The following is a 16,741-nucleotide window of genomic DNA, read 5'->3' as shown; positions in this document are numbered from 1 at the left end:
CGAGAACCACATTATCTCTTTACTTGAGTAGTAACAAAAATAGTTCTTGCTTCAGGTTCAATACCTTTATTTCTTCAGCCAGTATGTAAAGCATTTTACAAGCAGAGTAGATTAAACACACGAGTACAGTAGCTGTAAGCATGCATCCTAACATTGTACTAAACTTTAAAACACAAAGGCCTAGAAATTCAGTTTTGCCAGTTTTGGGGCGCTAACGTTAGCGCCCGCCCCAAAGTTGCGCCCCCTTCGCCGAAATTCAGTTGCTTCGCCCTAAGAGGTTGCTGGAGCGCTAAAAGAGGCGTTACACGACTATCTTTAGGCGCTAAGCCGGCGGTGCAGAGGGATAGCGCCGAGGCGGGGCGCAGCGCGGGTGCGGTCATTTTTTGATTGACAGCAGACCCCGTGGCGCCGGCCAGCTCTTAAAGGGGGAAGGGACGATTTGGCTTGCTGCCACGCCCTGCACACTGCAGCTTTCAAACTAGGCCTCAACACTGCTGCTGAGCCCAAGGAGCCATGGCAACGCATGAGAAGGCCCGTGAGCGTGCCCTGCGCTTCTCAGAGCGTGATCTGGATATCATGCTGACAGCATTGGAGAAGAGGCGCAGGATCTTGTTCCCAGACAATGGCAGGAATCCCACCCACCGCGTCTACACCAAAGCCTGGAGGGAGATCGCCACCAGGGTGTCGTCCTACGGCGATGCCCCCAGGGACAAGGTGCAATGTCGGAAGAAATACAATGACCTGACCAGGATTGTCAGGGTGAGTACCCTTTCCACTCTCCTCCTCATTCTTGCATGTACACCTGACATGATGGGCAAAGGGACCTGAAAGGCCTAATGGGCAGCCCTCAGCCAGCAGCTTTGGGACAGTCATGAGCATCAATTGCACATTCTGCACTTTACACACTGGCCAAGCTATTCCACCATGAGAGGCAGTGCACACTAGATCAGGGCTGCACTCTGGCCAAGCTATTCCACCATGAGAGGCAGTGCACACTAGATCAGTGCTACACTCTGGCCAAGCTATTCCACCATGGGAGGCAGTGCACACTACGTCACGGCTACACACCGTACTTAGAGCCCGTCCTTTCTCTTGCAGGCTAAACTTGCGAATAATCGCAAGCGCCGCGACATCACCGGGGGAGGCCGCGCCAAGTTCCAGAAGCTCACTCCCCTGGAGGAGCGCGTGAGTGGCCTCATGGGAGGCCGCGTGATTGTGCCCAGAGCGTGCGGAGAAGCCGACCCTCCGCTGCCCGGCAATGGTAAGGACCTCGCCTTTTGGCCCTCTCTCGTCGCACTTGCGCATCCGAGCTACCTCCTTTGCCACTGTGCCACCAATGCGCTGAATGCCACCAGTCATGACTCCCTCGCTGACGCCCTCTCCTCACTCTGAAGCTACTCTTGTGCCTTCCTGCTTTCAGCTGGTGACGAAGAGCTCCCTGAAGCTGCCAGTGACAGCCCCTCCGAACAGGAGGAGGAGGAGGAGGAGGAAGAGCAACCCGGACCATCAGGGGAGGACTCAGGTCCCGCAGCAGAGGGCGAAGTGTTGGTCACGTCTTCCCTGGACGAGAGCCTGGAGCAACTTTCGGAGGGGAGTGCAGCTGCTGGGACCAGTGGCGTCCAGCCACCCAGGAGGGCTGCGGGTGGGCCGCGGCCTTCCCCCCAGAGGGGGGAAGGATCGGAGGGGAGTGCAGTTGCTGCGGACATTCGGCGCCAGCAACGTGCCAAGGGTCGCCTAGCTCGGACCCCTGCTCCCCAGCGGGAGAGTCCCGCCTCCAGTCCGGCCACCTTCACCTCGGAGGAGGTGTGCCAGCTGGACCAAATGGCCGAGGATTCGGACCGCCGCCACACAGAGCTCATGCAGGTGGTGGGACGGATGCCTGAGGCCATCGAGTCGCTGGCGACCAGTGTGCGGGAGTTTGGGGCATCAAATGCCGAGAGTGGCCGGATGATGATGGAGGTAGTGGAACGGATGCCTCCGACGATGGAGTCGCTGGCTGATGCCGTCAAGTCAGTGGCGGATGTGATGCGGGCGCAGACCAGGGCAACAGGGGCACTCACTGCTGCCACACGCGCTGCCTCAGCCAGGCATCGCCAGGACACCCGCCGCACTGCAGCAGCACAGCGATCCGCCCTTCGGCTGATTGGTGCGGATCGTGCAGTGCGTGCCCGGGTGAGTGCCAGCGTGCGACATCACCAGCCAGCGCCTCCAATACGCCAGCTTGCCCACATTGCGCCATCCGTCGCCGCCACTCCCCCAGTGGAGCGTCAACGGCAAGCGGCTGGAGCTGATGGTGGGCATGCACATGTGCGCCAACCAACAGCCGGCCCCTCGAGGCCCAAAGCCCGTGTAGGCCGCCCCCCAAGGCCATCTGGCGGAAGGACATCTGACCCTCAGGCGCCTTCCCCCAGCCTCGCAGCAGCCACTGGGCAGAGCTTGCGGAGGAGCAGCAGGCCGGGCAGGGGCGCCAAAAGGCTGGACAAGGTCTCGCCCTCGCGGGCCACTAAGTAGAGGGTGTGGCCAGCTTTCATTTTATATGGCGGTGGACATCTTTATTTTGCCCATGGTTGTTTTGTTTATGGGTATGTTTTTTGCGTTAAGGCCGAGGTTGAGGCCTGGTTTGTTCAAATGTGGAGTTACTCCTCCCCAGGTTGTGGAAGTGAGTCGTTTGTTGCACTTTTTGTGGGGGCCGTTGATTGTTTTTGGGATTCATGTGGGAAGGGGTTTCATTTTTGTCAAATATAAATTTATCTTTATTCAGACAGTGTCCATGGTTGTTCTTGTTAGTCTTTGTTGCCTTCGCCAGCTGAGGGCTTGCGGAGCGGCTGCATTCATCTTGCTTCATGGCCACAAGGCATTCCCTGACAGGGGGCTTAGAAGTTACGTTCAATAAGCTGGCGACGGACGGCCCTTGGACCTTGTCGCTCCCTCCTGGGAACGTACTCCTCCTCCTCCTCCTGCTCCTCCTCCTGAGGTGGTGGTCCAACGTCAGGTGGCAGTGCCTGAATCCTGCGGAGAGCCAGGTTGTGTAGCATGCAGCAAACTACGACAAATTGGGAGACCCGGTGCGGCGAATACTGCAGAGATCCGCCGGAACGATCAAGGCAGCGGAACCGCTGCTTGAGGACCCCAATAGTTTGCTCGATGATGTTTCTGCTCCTTTGATGGCTCTCGTTGTATGCCTCTTCAGCAGCGGTCCTGGGCGCGCGGAGCGGGGTCATGAGCCAGGTACACAAAGGATAGCCTTTGTCCCCGAGTAGCCATCCTCTTGGGGGAGGCTGTGCCTCGAACATGTCATGCACAGTACTCTGCCGCAGGATAAAGGCATCGTGGCAGCTGCCTGGAAAGCAGGCATTGACAGCCAGGATGCGCTGCTTGTGGTCACACACCAGCTGCACATTGAGAGAATGGTAGCCCTTCCGGTTGCGATACTGCTCGCCATGCTCCAGAGGTGCCCGCAAAGCCACATGCGTACAGTCAATGGCGCCCTGCACCAAGGGGAAGGCCGCGAGTCTAGCAAATCCCACTGCACGCTGATGCTGGCTCTCCAGGGCCATGGGGAAGGAGATGAATTGGCGTCTCCTTCTGAAAAGGGCATCGGTCACCTGGCGGATGCAGCGATGCACGCCGAACTGGAATATGTTAGCTATGTCCCCAACAGCGGATTGGAAGGAGCCGGTGGCATAGAAGTTCAATGCCACCGTCACCTTCACTTCCACCGACAGAGACGTCCTGCACCTGAGCTTTGGACGCAGATCTCTGCGAAGCAGGTGGCAGATCTCTGCAACCACCTCCTTTCGGAATCTCAGCCTTCTTACACATCGCGCGCCACTCATGGTGAGGTAGGAGCGCTGCTGGCGGTATACCCTGACTGGGTAAGGCCTATGTTGCCGACGCCTGTTGCCCCCTCTGCCTCTAGCCAGGGCTGCCCCTCTGACCCCGCATCTGCGAGCCCTACGCACATGGCGCTGAAACTCCGCGTTGGCACCCCATGCAACCCCCATCAAATGCTGGCAAACAGTCAAATTTCCAACAGGGCACTTGCAGCGCTTTGGCCTGAGTCCAAAAATACCTGAGCTATTGCTGCACGAAACCAGTTAGCTCTCCTCCTTGTTGTGTGTCCAGAAATCCGTTGCACAAGAGTGTTTGCTGCAAAATGGCTGCTCTTTATACTGCAGGGTACGTGCCCTTTAATTTGCGCTCCCCGGGGCCCGCGTCGGCTGTGTTGCGTTCCATTTTACAAACGCTCTGGCCGCCAGCCGCACAATGGAGCGGTCCGACTGAAGTTTGGAATCGGGGCGCGCAAAGGGCGTTGCACGAGGATGTGACGTCATTTTCTGCGCGCGCAGCCGGGCGGGCGCTAAACTTTGCGCCGGCGCTAAGGGTCAACTTAATTTGGGGCGAGGCGCAAACTGCGCTGCGCCCGGGCGCTACACGCATAGCGCCCGAAATTCACTTCTCTTAAGGCGCTAACTGCTGGCGCAACCAACTGAATTTCTAGGCCAAAATGTCTGTTTTTATATAATCCTGTGCCTGTAGTGAACTCAAATCTGCCTCTTTTTCCTTGATTGGATTCTTTCTGTCACCTGACTTAATATGACAACCCCCTAGCCTTAATATCCCATCAAGCTCTCTGCCTCTTCCTTCTCCATGTTGCAACATGTCCCATGTTCCAACACCTGTGCAACATCCTGTTTTGAAAAGCCTGACTACCTTCCTTGGTGGCTGTATTGTGTTCTTAAAAGCCTCTCACTGTGTGTCTTCCTCACAAACCAACAGAGATCAATGGGTTCTCCAACACTGTGGTGAGAGGTGTCTTTCTGAATACTGAATCGATTAAGTTAAGATATTGTTTAGTCTCAGAGATGACATACCATTCTGATTTGGACATATATCACGGTTTCTTCGTTGTCACTGGATCAAAATTCTGGAATTTCTAACTCCATTATGGCATCATCACCACAAGGGGAAGGTTCATCACTATCTTCTCGGTGCAACTAGGGTGCCAAGAAAATAGTGGTTGACCTTCTCCTTGAACTCTAGAGCTGGGTGTTGTCAGCATATATATGGAAGTTGACCCCCAAGTCTGCTGATGATGTCATCACAGGGAAGTATTTAGTTGAGAGACATAGGTTGGAACCCTGTGTGGGGGCAGGAAGAGAAGTCACTTCTGGAGATGACCTGGCTACAATAGCTTGGAATAGAACCAAGCAAAGTCAATCCCACTGGACTGGGCGATGGAGGAAAGGCATTGGAGGAAGGTGTGATTGAGCATGTCAAAGAGAGATAATGCACCACAGTCACAGAAGATGCCATTTGTGACTTTGGTTAGGGCTTGTTTCAGAGCTGTGAGATTCAAAGAGGGAGTTGCAGGATAGAGGGACATAAATTTTGGAGGCAATGTAGGAGACACAAGCGAAGTTGGAGAAGGGGAGTTAGTTTGCAAGGACACGGGTCGAGGGTGGGTTTTTTGAGGAGAGGGTGATGAGGATTGTTTTGAAAGGGAGGAGGACATCTGAGGAGAGGCAACCATTTACAATATTAGCTAGCATGGGGGCTAGGAAGGGAAGTTGGATGATCAGCTGTTTAGCAGGAATGGGATTAAGAGAGCAGGTGGTGGGTCTCATGGACAAGATAAGTTCAGAGAAAGTATGAGGGGAGTTAGGAGTGAAACTCGAGAGAGACGTGGGCTCAGCGCTAGGGCAGGAAGGAGCTTGGGAGAGGCTTGGCTTGCTGGGCAAGGGGAAGGAGGGGTAAATGTAGGGACCGCTGAACAAATATTCTCAATCTTAGTGGAAAACTGAACTAGAAATAAAGGCTGTATGAATACAAGTTTGTTCCTTTTCTTGAGCAGTCATCATTTGACGGTGGTTAATCATTGTGCAAAAGTATGGATTGAACAGAAATCTCCTGTTGATTTAAAAATAAATACTGTAGACAACATAACACTACTGAGTTTTTATTGCATAAATAGATATCTGGAAGATATTACAGGGCAGTAATTTCAATGAAGGGTTCAGCGATCAAACTGTGAAAGCAAAGTTAGAATGATTTTTCACTATCATTGGTGGTGCCCTGCACTGTGGGCGGTGGCCCTTCACCTTGCCTTCTTAATAAATAAACGTTTCCAAGATGAATTCACTCTTCTTTATAGGTTTGTTGGGACGGAGGGGGGGTGGGGGGAAGTAGAGTTTAAATTCCTCAGTAGGTGATGAGTCTTGGTATATACTGCAGTGTACACGTGCGCTGCTTCCTCCCCTGCCCTGCGTCCTCCTCTCTTTCCTCCCCCTCCAGTTATTGATACACATGTAGATGACATTGTAGTATGAACATTGCAAGTGTAGTGCCTGCAGATTCACAATTAAAATACAAAGTCCATGTAGGTTGTGGTAGTGACGAGAACGAACTTGCACTTATGTACACAGCATCCTGGATGGGTGCAGCTCCAACAACACTCAAGAAGCTCAACACCATCCAGGTCAAAGCAGCCCGCTTGATTGGCACCCCATCCAGCACCTTAAACATTCACTCCCTCCACCACCGGCGTACCGTGGCTGCAGTGTGTACCATCTAAAAGACGCACTGCAGCAACTCGCCAAGGCTTCTTCGGCAGCACCTCCCAAACCCGCGACCTCTTCCAACTAGAAGGACAAGGGCAGCAGGTGCATGGGAACGCCACCACCTCCAAGTTCCCCTCCAAATCACACACCATCCTGACTTAGAAGTATATCGCCAATCTTTCATCATTGCTGGGTCAAAATCCTGGAACCCCCTACCTAACAGCACTGTGGGAGTACCTTCACCACACGGACTGCAGCGGTTCAAAAAGGCAGCTCACCACCACCTTCTCAAGGGCAATTAGGGATGGGCAATAAATGCTGGCCTTGCCAGCGACGCCCACATCCCATAAAACAAATACATTTTTTTTTTTAATCCTGTTCTTTGTTTCAACCACATAGTCAGTGCATAGATCCTGTGCAGTGAAAGTTCACATGGTCAATTTTATGCCTCATTTCTAAAGCAAAGGCCTGTCAACATTTTGAGAATAGATTAGATAGGTGATTGAAGGGGAATAAAGAGATATGGGAACAGATCACATGGAATTAGGACCACTGCTCACGTGGAGAATATACACTTAACACGGGTTGGGTTGAGTGGACCATTGCAGTGTTATAATTTCTGTACAACTCTATGATCGCTCTGTGACCTTGCAGTGCATCCAATATGCAAGGCATGACAACTGATAAACCGCCTTACAAGGCACTGGTATCAGTGAGATTGCAGGTGGCTAGCAGGCTCACGAGGAGCCTCCCTGGTTGTGAATAGAAAAAACAGTGCAACCTGGAAAACAGCCTCAGAATAGCTAGCTCCAAGATGAGCTGGTTGTGCTGGTACTATTCTTCAAAGGCCCTGCCATTCTCCTCCCTCACCTAGAATAGCAGGCAGACCCTGACATTTGGCATGTATCTGTCACTTCCCTGATTGTACATTTTACATCAGTCTTAGTCTTGTACCCCCATGATAGATGAAAGAAAAAATGATTTATATAATGCTTTGCTGTGTACTTGCTGTTCTAATGTTGGTAAATGCAGCAACCAATTTTCTTACAACAAGGTCACACAAACAGCAATAAGTTAAGTAACCAGGTAATTTGTTTTCTGTTGGCATGGACGCTGGTTAAACACTTTTCTTTGAATAGTGTTATAATTACAGCCATTTGAAAGCCTCGGTTTGACATTTTATTCAAAAGATAGCATCTGTCTTTTAGTGTATGTTTCCTTCCATCCTTGCTCCCAGAAACGTATCACCTCGTATTTCTTCACATTAAATTTCGCCTGACATCTATCCTGTCGATTTCCTTCTGAAGTCACTTACAGTTCCCTTTGCAATTGCCCATGCTCCCTGTTTTTCTGCCATTTACAAATTTTGATATTGTGCCCCGTACCTGTGTTTGGATTACTGTTAGGTTTAGAGAATAATCCTAATGCTGATCCCCTGGCGGGGGAAATATTCCTCCGGGCTGTAAAACATCCAATAACCACTATCCTCTGTTTTCTGTTCTTCCATCAACTTCCTATCCATACTGTCACATTCCCTTTATTATCATGAGGCTTAATTTTATCAACCAGCCTCCTATTTGGCACCTTATCAAATGCCTTTTGAAAATCCATATATACTGCATTTCCTTTATCAATGCTCTCTTGTTATTTCTTCATAGGCGGGTCAATCACTTGTTGAACCAGGGTTGTTGGAGAAAAGTTGAGGCAATAGGAAATTTGATTTGCCCAATAGAATCCAGTGTTTCCATGTGTTTTTTTTCTATTGCCTCTAGTTACCACCTGTTAGACATTTAACCTTGTTGCTGTTGCATCTGGCTGCACCTTTTTATGCCCTTTCAAAATGGAAAGCAGTTATCCGACCAGTTGGTTGCTGCAGTGCAATTGCAACACATAATTCCAGCTTTTCATGCACCCACTACACGCGAGTCTCCTCCTACTTTTTAGTTTCTCAAAGTGTTCCATTTGTCACAGTAAAACAGGAAGTATCACACAAGGATGTCACTGAGCGGCTGCAGAACATTCTGAGGGGGGAGGGTGAACAGCCACACGTCGTGGTCCATATCGGTATCGGCGACATAGGTAGAAAGAGGGATGAGGTCTAGCAGGCAGATTTCAGGGAGCTAGGAAAGAGATTAAAAAGCAGGACCTCAAAAGTACTAATCTCCAGATTACTTCCAGCGCCACGAGCTAGTGAGTATAGAAATAGGAGGATAGAGCAGATGATTGTGTGGCTGGAGAGATGGTGCAGGAGGGAGGGCTTTAGATTCCTGGAACATTAGGACCGGTTCTGCGGGAGGTGGGACCTGTATAGGCCGGATGGGTTGCATCTCGACAGAGCTGGGACCAATGTCCTTGCAGGGGGTGGGGTGTTGCGAGTGCTGTTGGGGAGGGTCTAAACTAATTTGGCAGGGGGGTGGGCACCAGGATGTAGCATTAGAAAGGAGAAACAAGGTGCACAAAGGATTGGGAGACACAGATAGCACTAGAGTAAGAAATAGTATGGTATTAGGTGGGGTCAGACTAAGAGAAAATACAAGAAGGTCTAAGATAGGTTTACAGTGCATGTGTGTGAATGCACAAAGTGTGGTAAATAAGTTTGGTGAGCTGCAGGCGCAAATTGACACATGGGAATATGATGTGGCGATAACGGAGACCTGGCTCAAAAAAGGGCAGGGTTGGGTACTAAATATTCCTGGATATAAGGTGTTCAGGAAAGATAGGGAAGGAAAGAAAGGAGATGGGGTTGGCAGTATTGATTAAGGAGAATATTACAGTGCTGGAGAGGGAGGATGTCCTGGAGGGGTCAAGGACAGAATCTATTTGGTTAGAGTTGAGAAACAATAGAGGTGCCATTACATAACTAGGTGTATTCTATAGGCTGCCAACTAGTGGGAAGGATATAAAGCAGCAAATTTGCAGGGAAATTACAGAGAGGTGCAAGAACTATAGAGTAGTGATAATGGGGGACTTCAACAATCCTAATATAGACTGGGATAGTAATAGTGTAAAGGGCAGCCGGGGGAAGAATTTCTGAAGCGTGTTCAGGAGAACTTTCTTGATCAGTATGTTTCCGGCCCAACGAGGAAGAAGGCATCTGGTTCTGGGGAATGAGGTGGGTCAAGAAGAGCAAGTGTCAGCAGGGGAACATTTAGGGAACAGTGATCACAGTATCATAATGGCTATGGAAAAGGACAGGGAGCAATCTAGAGTAAAAATACTTAATTGGAGGAAGGCCAATTTCAGTGGGTTGAGAATGGATCTGGCCCGGGTAAATTGGGATCAAAGATTGGCGGGCAAAACTGTAATCGAACAATGGGCTGCCTTTAAAGAGGAGACGATTCGGTTACAGTCGAGGTACATTCCCACGAGGGGGAAAGGTAGGGCAACCAAAGCCAGAGCTCTCTGCATGACGAAAGAGATAGAGTAACATGAAGTAGAAAAAGGGGGCGTATGACAGATGTCAGGTTGAGAATACAAGTGAGAACCATAGAGTCATAGAGCCATAACAGCACAGAAGGAGGCCATTCAGCCCATTGAGTCCATGCCGGCTCTATGGAGCAATCCAGTCAGTCCCATTTCCCCGCTCTATCCCCGTAGTCCTGCAAGTTTATTTCCCTCAAGTGCCTATCCAGTCTCCCCTTGAAAACATTGAGTGTCTCTGCTTCCACCACTTCCGTCGGCAGCGAGTGCCAGATCCTCACCACTCGCTGCGTAAAAAACTTTTTCCTCACGTCCCCTCTGTATCTCTTGCCCAAAACCTTAAATCTGTGTCACCTAGTCCTTGTACCATCAATTAGTGGGAACAGCCTTTCCCCGTCTAGCCTATCCAAACCCATCATAATCTTGTACATCTCTGTCAAATCACTCCTCAACCTCCTTTGCTCTAATGAAAACAAATCCAGCTTCTCCACACAGTCCTTGTAGCTAAGATCCTCCATCCCCGGAACCATTCTGGTAAATCTCCTCTGCACCCTCTCAAGGGCCTTCACATCCTTCCTAAAGTGTGGTGACCAGAACTGGACGCAATACTCCATTTGTGGCCTAACCAGTGCTTTATAAAGGTTCAGCATAACTTCTCTACTTTTGTACTCAATACCACTGTTTATGAAGCCCAAGATCCTATATGCTTTGCTAACCACTCTCTCAATATGTCCTGCCACTTTCAGGGACCTACGCACATTAACTCCCAGGTCCCTCTGTCCCTGCACACGCTTTAAAACTGTGAAATTAAGTGTATATTGCCTCTCCCTGTTCCTTCTGCCAGAATGCATCACCTCACACTTCTCTGCATTAAATTCCATCTGCCACTTGTCTGCCCCTTCTGCTAGCGTTTCTGTGTCCTGTTGCAGCCATTTGGTATCATCCTCACTGTTTGCCACACCCCCAAGTTTGGTGTCATTGGCAAATTTTGAAATTCTACTCTATTCTAATATCCAGGTCATTTATATATATCAAAAAAAGCAGTGCCCCAGCACTGACCCTTGGGGAACACCACTGTCTACCATCCTCCAGTCTGAAAACAGCCATTTACCACAACTTGCTGTTTTCTGTCCTTAAGCCAATTCCTTATCCAAGCTGCCACTGACCCACCTATTCTGTGAGCCTAAATTTTGTTAACCAGCCTTCTATGTGGTACTTTGTCAAACGCCTTCCTAAAATCCATGTAGACAACATCCATTGCATTCCCTTCATCGATCCTCCCTATTACTTCATCAAAAAATTCAATTAGATTAGTCAAACATGATCTGCCTTTTACAAATCCGTGTTGGCTCTCCTTAATTAGCTTAAACCTTTCCAAGTGCCCGTTAATTTTTTCCTTGATTATTGTTTCTAAAATTTACCAACCTGATGTTAAACTGACCGGCCTGTAGTTACTAGGATTGTTCTTACACCCTTTCTTGAACAATGGTGTGACATTTGCCACTTTCTAATCTTCAGCCACCTCCCCCGCATCTAGGGAAGATTGGAAAATTATGGCAAGCCCTTCCACTATCTCCTCCCCCAAATCCCTTAGCAATTTGGGCTGCAAGCCATCTGGACCAGGCGACTTATCCACTGTAAGCATACCCAGCCTTTCTAGTACATCCTGTCTATCAATTTTCTCACCTTCCATTGCTTCTACCTTTTCCACTGTTACCGATATTTTGTCAGCATCCACCTCCTTAGTAAACACCGATACAAAGTACTCATTGAGTATTCTAGCCTTGCCCTGCACCTCCAAGCATATAACACCTGCTTTGTCACTAATAGGCCCCACCTCTTGCTATTTACATGCTGGTAGAAGATTTTTGGGTTCCCTTTTATGTTAACCGCCATTCTACTCTCATTTTCTCTTTGCCAATCTTATTTTCATCTTCACTTCCCCTCAACTTATTGTATTTGGTCTGGTTCTCCCTTGAAGAATTCACCTGACATGCATCATAAATCCTCTTTTTTTTGTTTCATAATCTTCTCTATCTCCCTCGTCATCCAAGGAGCATTTGCTTTGGTTCCCTTACCCTTCCCTCTTGTTGGAAAATACCTAGCCTGTACTTGGAACATCTCCTCCTTAAAGATCACCCATTGTTCCATTACAGTTTTTCCCGTCAGTCTTTGGTTCCATTTTACCCTGGCTAGATCCTTTCGCATCCCATTGAAGTTAGCCCTAGTTTAAAAGTTCCACTCTAGATTGTTCCTTACTCCTCTCCATTGCTAATCTAAATCTGATGACACAATGATCACTCGTACCCAAGTGTTCTCTCACAGACACTTAGTCGACCTGGCCCACCTCATTCCCCAGCACCACATCTAGCAATGTCTCCTTCCTAGTTGGGCCAAGAACATACTGGTCAAGGATATTCTCCTGAACACATTTCAGAAATTCCTCCCCTCCTTTCCCTTTACCCAAGCATTATCCCAATCGATATTTGGGTAATTAAATTCCCCCAATATCACCACTCTATAGCTCTTGCACATCTCTGCGATTTCCCTGCAGATTTGCTCCTCTACCTCACTCTCGCTATTTGGAGGCCTATAGAATACCCCCAATAGCGTGATCATACCTTTTTTGCTCCTCAACACTAACCAAATGGATTCTGTCCTTGTTCCTCAACAACATCCTCCCTTTCTAACACTACAATGTCTTCCTTAATCAGCACTGCCACCCCACCCCACTTTTTTCCTTCCCTATCTTTTCGGAACACCTTGTACCTTTGAATATTAAGTACCCAGTCCTCACCGTTTTTAAGCCACGTTTCCCTTATTGCCACAACATCATATTGCCACACGGCTAATTGTGCTTGTAGCTCACCAACCTTATTAACCACACTTTGTGCGTTTACGCACATATATTCTAAACCCATTTTTGAATTTTTCGTAGTCTTTCTTACTCTGCTCCTATCTAATGTGGTACGACTTCCGCCTTTAGTACTACTTTCTTCTCTAGTACTATCCAACACACTCACTCTTTTATGCACCACCTTCCTCTTTTCTACTCCTATATGCTGGTGCCCATCCCCCTGCCAAGCTAGTGTAAACCCTCCCCAACAGCACTAGCAAACCCCCCCGCGAAAATATTGGTCCCGGCTTTGTCGAGGTGTAACCCGTCCGGCTTGTACAGGTCCCACCTTCCCCAGAAACGGTCCCAATGCCTCAGGAATCTGAAGCCCTCCCTCCTGCACCATCTCTCCAGCCAGGCATTCATCTGTTCTATCCTCCTATTCCTGTACTCACTAGCACGTGGCACCGGGCGTAATCCGGAGATTACTACCTTTTGAGGTCCTGCTTTTTAATCTCTCTCCTAGCTCCCTAAACACCCATTCTGCACACTGTTTTCCTCTTTGCATCCTTTCTGTGTTACAATCAAGACACATTGCATCATGTCCTCTAACTCGTTCTATCCGACCATCTGAATCTATGAAATTTCTTAACTCCCTCGATCTTGTCTTCCTATTGTGGTTTACAAGATTTTAAAGCCCAAGCTCGACTTCACCTAATCATTATTCGATTCATCTCAACTCCTCGAAACTCTTATACGAAAGCAAAATACTGCGGATGCTGGAAATTTGAAATAAAAACAGAAAATGCTGGAAATACTCAGCCGGTCAGGCATCATCTGTGGAGAGAGAAACAGAGTTAACGTTTCAGGTCGATGACCCTTCGTCAGAACTGGAAAAAGTTGGAGATGGAACAGGTTTTTAAGCAAGTGTAGGGGCAGGGAAAGGAGGGAGGGGAGGAAAGAACAAAAGGGAAGGTCTGTGATAGGATGGAAGGCAGGAGAGATTAAGAGACAAAAGGGATGATGGTGCAAGGCAAAAGGAGATGGTAATGGGACAAGTTAAGAAACAAAAGATGGCTCTACATGAAGTGTAAATGGCAATGGCAGAATGATCGACAGCTGCCACGTGAGAGAGAGAAAAAAAATGAACAAAAGATAGGGACAGAGGTTATGGTCTGAAATTGTTGAACTCGATGTTGAGTCCAGAAGGCTGTAAAGTGCCTAATCGAAAGATGAGATAAGAGATATTGGTTAGGTGACACCATGCTTGAGTTTTCAAAGCCTGTATTATAAGAATGAGACTGAAGGGGTAGAAAGGAATGGAGTTTAATAAAAGAAAGGATTTGTCAAGAACATCAGGGCATTGCGGTGGTCATATCCTAGGTGATTCAAGAAAACCTGGTGTTCTCAGCACTTGTTTTTACAGTATTGATTTATTAATGGTATTTTTTTTTACTTCCTCCCCCCCCCCCCCACCTTTTCCCTTAGGCTCTCATGATGAATTGAAGTCTCCGTCAGCTTGCCTGGTGGTGGGGAAAGTAGTCCGTGGCGGCACTGGCCTCTTTGACCTGAAGCAGCCTCTGAAATGATTGCTCCTTTCTGATCTCTCGCCTGACTAGAGAGTCTATTTTATTGGAAGTGGACACAGACGGGAAGTTATGTTGTGTATATTTTTATATATTCTGTAAGATACAGAATCGCAAGAGACAAATAAAGAGACACGAGCCTGTACTACAGGCCCCTCCACGGCGGCAAGTGATGAGCCAGCAAATACAGCTGTGTTGCTTTGAGCAGCTTGCTGATGGCAGGGAAAGAAACAAAACCAAATTCCCACCCGGAGTTGCAATCTCATAAAGAAAGAATGGATCAAAGTCTAATAGAAGTTGAAAATGAACGATGAAAGCTGGTATTAGCAAACCACAGGAGTTTTAAATGAGGTAATGCTGGTTTACAGAAATTACTGCCCTGCTGAGTGGGGGAAGCAGTAACTCCAGGAATCTTATTTGAATTAAATTTCACTCGTCCTCGAGAAAGATTATTTAAAAAATGGGCTTTAGACGAAATTATTTTTGCGGTTAAAGTTTTGTTGTGGAGCCATCTTCACGTTTATTTGTGTCAGCTGTGGCTCAGTGGGTAGCACACTCGCCTCCGAGTCAGAATGTTGTGGGTTCTAGTCCCACTCCCGGGACTTGAGCACAAAAATCTAGGCTGACACTCCAGTGCAGTGCTGAGGGAGTGCTGCACTGTCGGAGGTGCTGTCTTTTGGATGAGATGTTAAACCGAGGCCCCGTCTGCTCTCTCAGGTGGACGTAAAAGATCCCATGGCACTATTTCAAAGAAGAGCAGGGGAATTGTCCCCGGTGTCCTAGCCAATATTTATCCCTCAATCAACATCACTAAAACAGATTATCTGGTCATCATCACACTGCTGTTTGTGGGAGCTTATTGTGTGCAGTTTGGCTGCCGCATTTCCGACATTACAATAGTGACCAAAAAGTACTTAATTGGCTGTAAAGTGCTTTGGGACGTTATATAAATGCAAGTCTTTCTTTTATAGAATTGAATACACACTTTTGGTTTGTACTCGTAACTGTATTTGACAGATTTGTACTGGGATTTTAACAGGGCTGTAAGTGAAGGGGAGCCTGCAGTTCAGTTAGCAGTACTTCCCATATTCTCACTATTGGGCATCCAAAACTCTGACCAAGTTCTAAAATAAATATAATGACTAATAATCCATGAATCATCCTCCCAGCTGCAGCTGCCTCAGTCCCTAGCTGAAGAGCATTGCTTGACTAGCTTAACTTTCTTATCTCACAAGATTTTTTTAGTTTCGTTTTTAAGTTAAAAATGAAGGTGTTGACTGGGTTATAGATAAGCAGGAAAAGATGACATGATGACAGACCATTTAGTTCAGGCTGAAACTACACATTGAGTTTAATGCAAAAAACTGAAAATAGCCAAGTATTCTAGTTGCAACATGAGACGGGGTCTTTTCCCAACTTGTTGGTCTTTTCCTATCTGTCATTTTCTTATGTTCATACATAGGAACAGGAATAGGCCATTCAGCTTCTCTGCCATTTAATTAGATTATGGCTGATCTGTACCACAAATCCATTTATACCGTCTTTGCTTCACATCCCTTGATACCCTAACCTAACAAAAATATATCAATCTCAGTCTTGAAAATTTCATTTGCCCAGCATCTGCAGCCTTTTTGTGGGGGGGGAACAAATTCCAGATTTCCACTACCCTTTGTGTGAAAAAGTACTTTGTGAGTTCATTCCAAAACGGCCTAGCTCTAATTTTAAGATTATGCCCCCAGTGCTAGATTTCTCTCCCCCACCCACCAGAGGAAATACGTTTTCTCTATCTGCCCTATCGAATCTCTTTATCATTTTAAACACCCCGATGCGGTCACCCCTCAACCTTCTAAACTCAAAGAAATATATGCCAAGTTTATGCAACCTGTCCTCATAATTTAATCCTTTAAGCCCTGGTATCCCATTGACCAGAAACTTAACTGGACCAGCCGCATAAATACTGTGGCAACAAGAGCAGGTCAGAGGCTGGGTATTCTGTAGTGAGTGTCTCACCTCCTGACTCCCCAAAGCCTTTCCACCATCTACAAGACACAAGTATGAAGTGTGATGGAATACTCTCCACTTGCCTGGATGAGTGCAGCTCCAACAACACTCAAGAAGCTCGACAGCATCCAGGCCAAAGCATCCCGCTTGATTGGCACTCCATCCACCACCTTAAACATTCCCTCCACCACCGGCGTACCATGGCTGCAGTGTGTACCATCTACAAGATGCACTGCAGCAACTTGCCAAGGCTTCTTCGGCAGCACCTCCCAAACCCGCGACCTCTTCCACCTAGAAGGACAAGGGCAGCAGGCGCATGGGAACACCACCACCTCCAA

At 48.0% G+C, this 16,741-nt stretch overlaps 1 protein-coding gene across 1 annotated transcript in view; it reads left to right on the top strand.

The window, feature by feature from the left end:
• Positions 1 to 16,078, top strand: part of polr1a (RNA polymerase I subunit A) — a 184,159-nt gene extending 168,081 nt beyond the window's left edge. The window contains exon 34 of the mRNA XM_085975489.1: positions 14,305 to 16,078. Coding sequence (XP_085831615.1) covers positions 14,305 to 14,405 — 101 coding nt within the window. The 3' untranslated portion in view covers positions 14,406 to 16,078. The remainder of the gene's footprint in view (positions 1 to 14,304) is intronic.
• Positions 16,079 to 16,741: the final 663 nt, after the last annotated feature.

This window comes from Somniosus microcephalus, chromosome 2, assembly GCF_052327205.1.
Source record: "Somniosus microcephalus isolate GS21.2 chromosome 2, FLI_Smic_1.0, whole genome shotgun sequence".
Classification (NCBI taxonomy): Eukaryota; Metazoa; Chordata; class Chondrichthyes; order Squaliformes; family Somniosidae; genus Somniosus; species Somniosus microcephalus.
The sequence above is the reverse complement of the archived record's forward strand: the minus strand, read 5'-3'. Positions and strand labels throughout refer to the sequence as shown.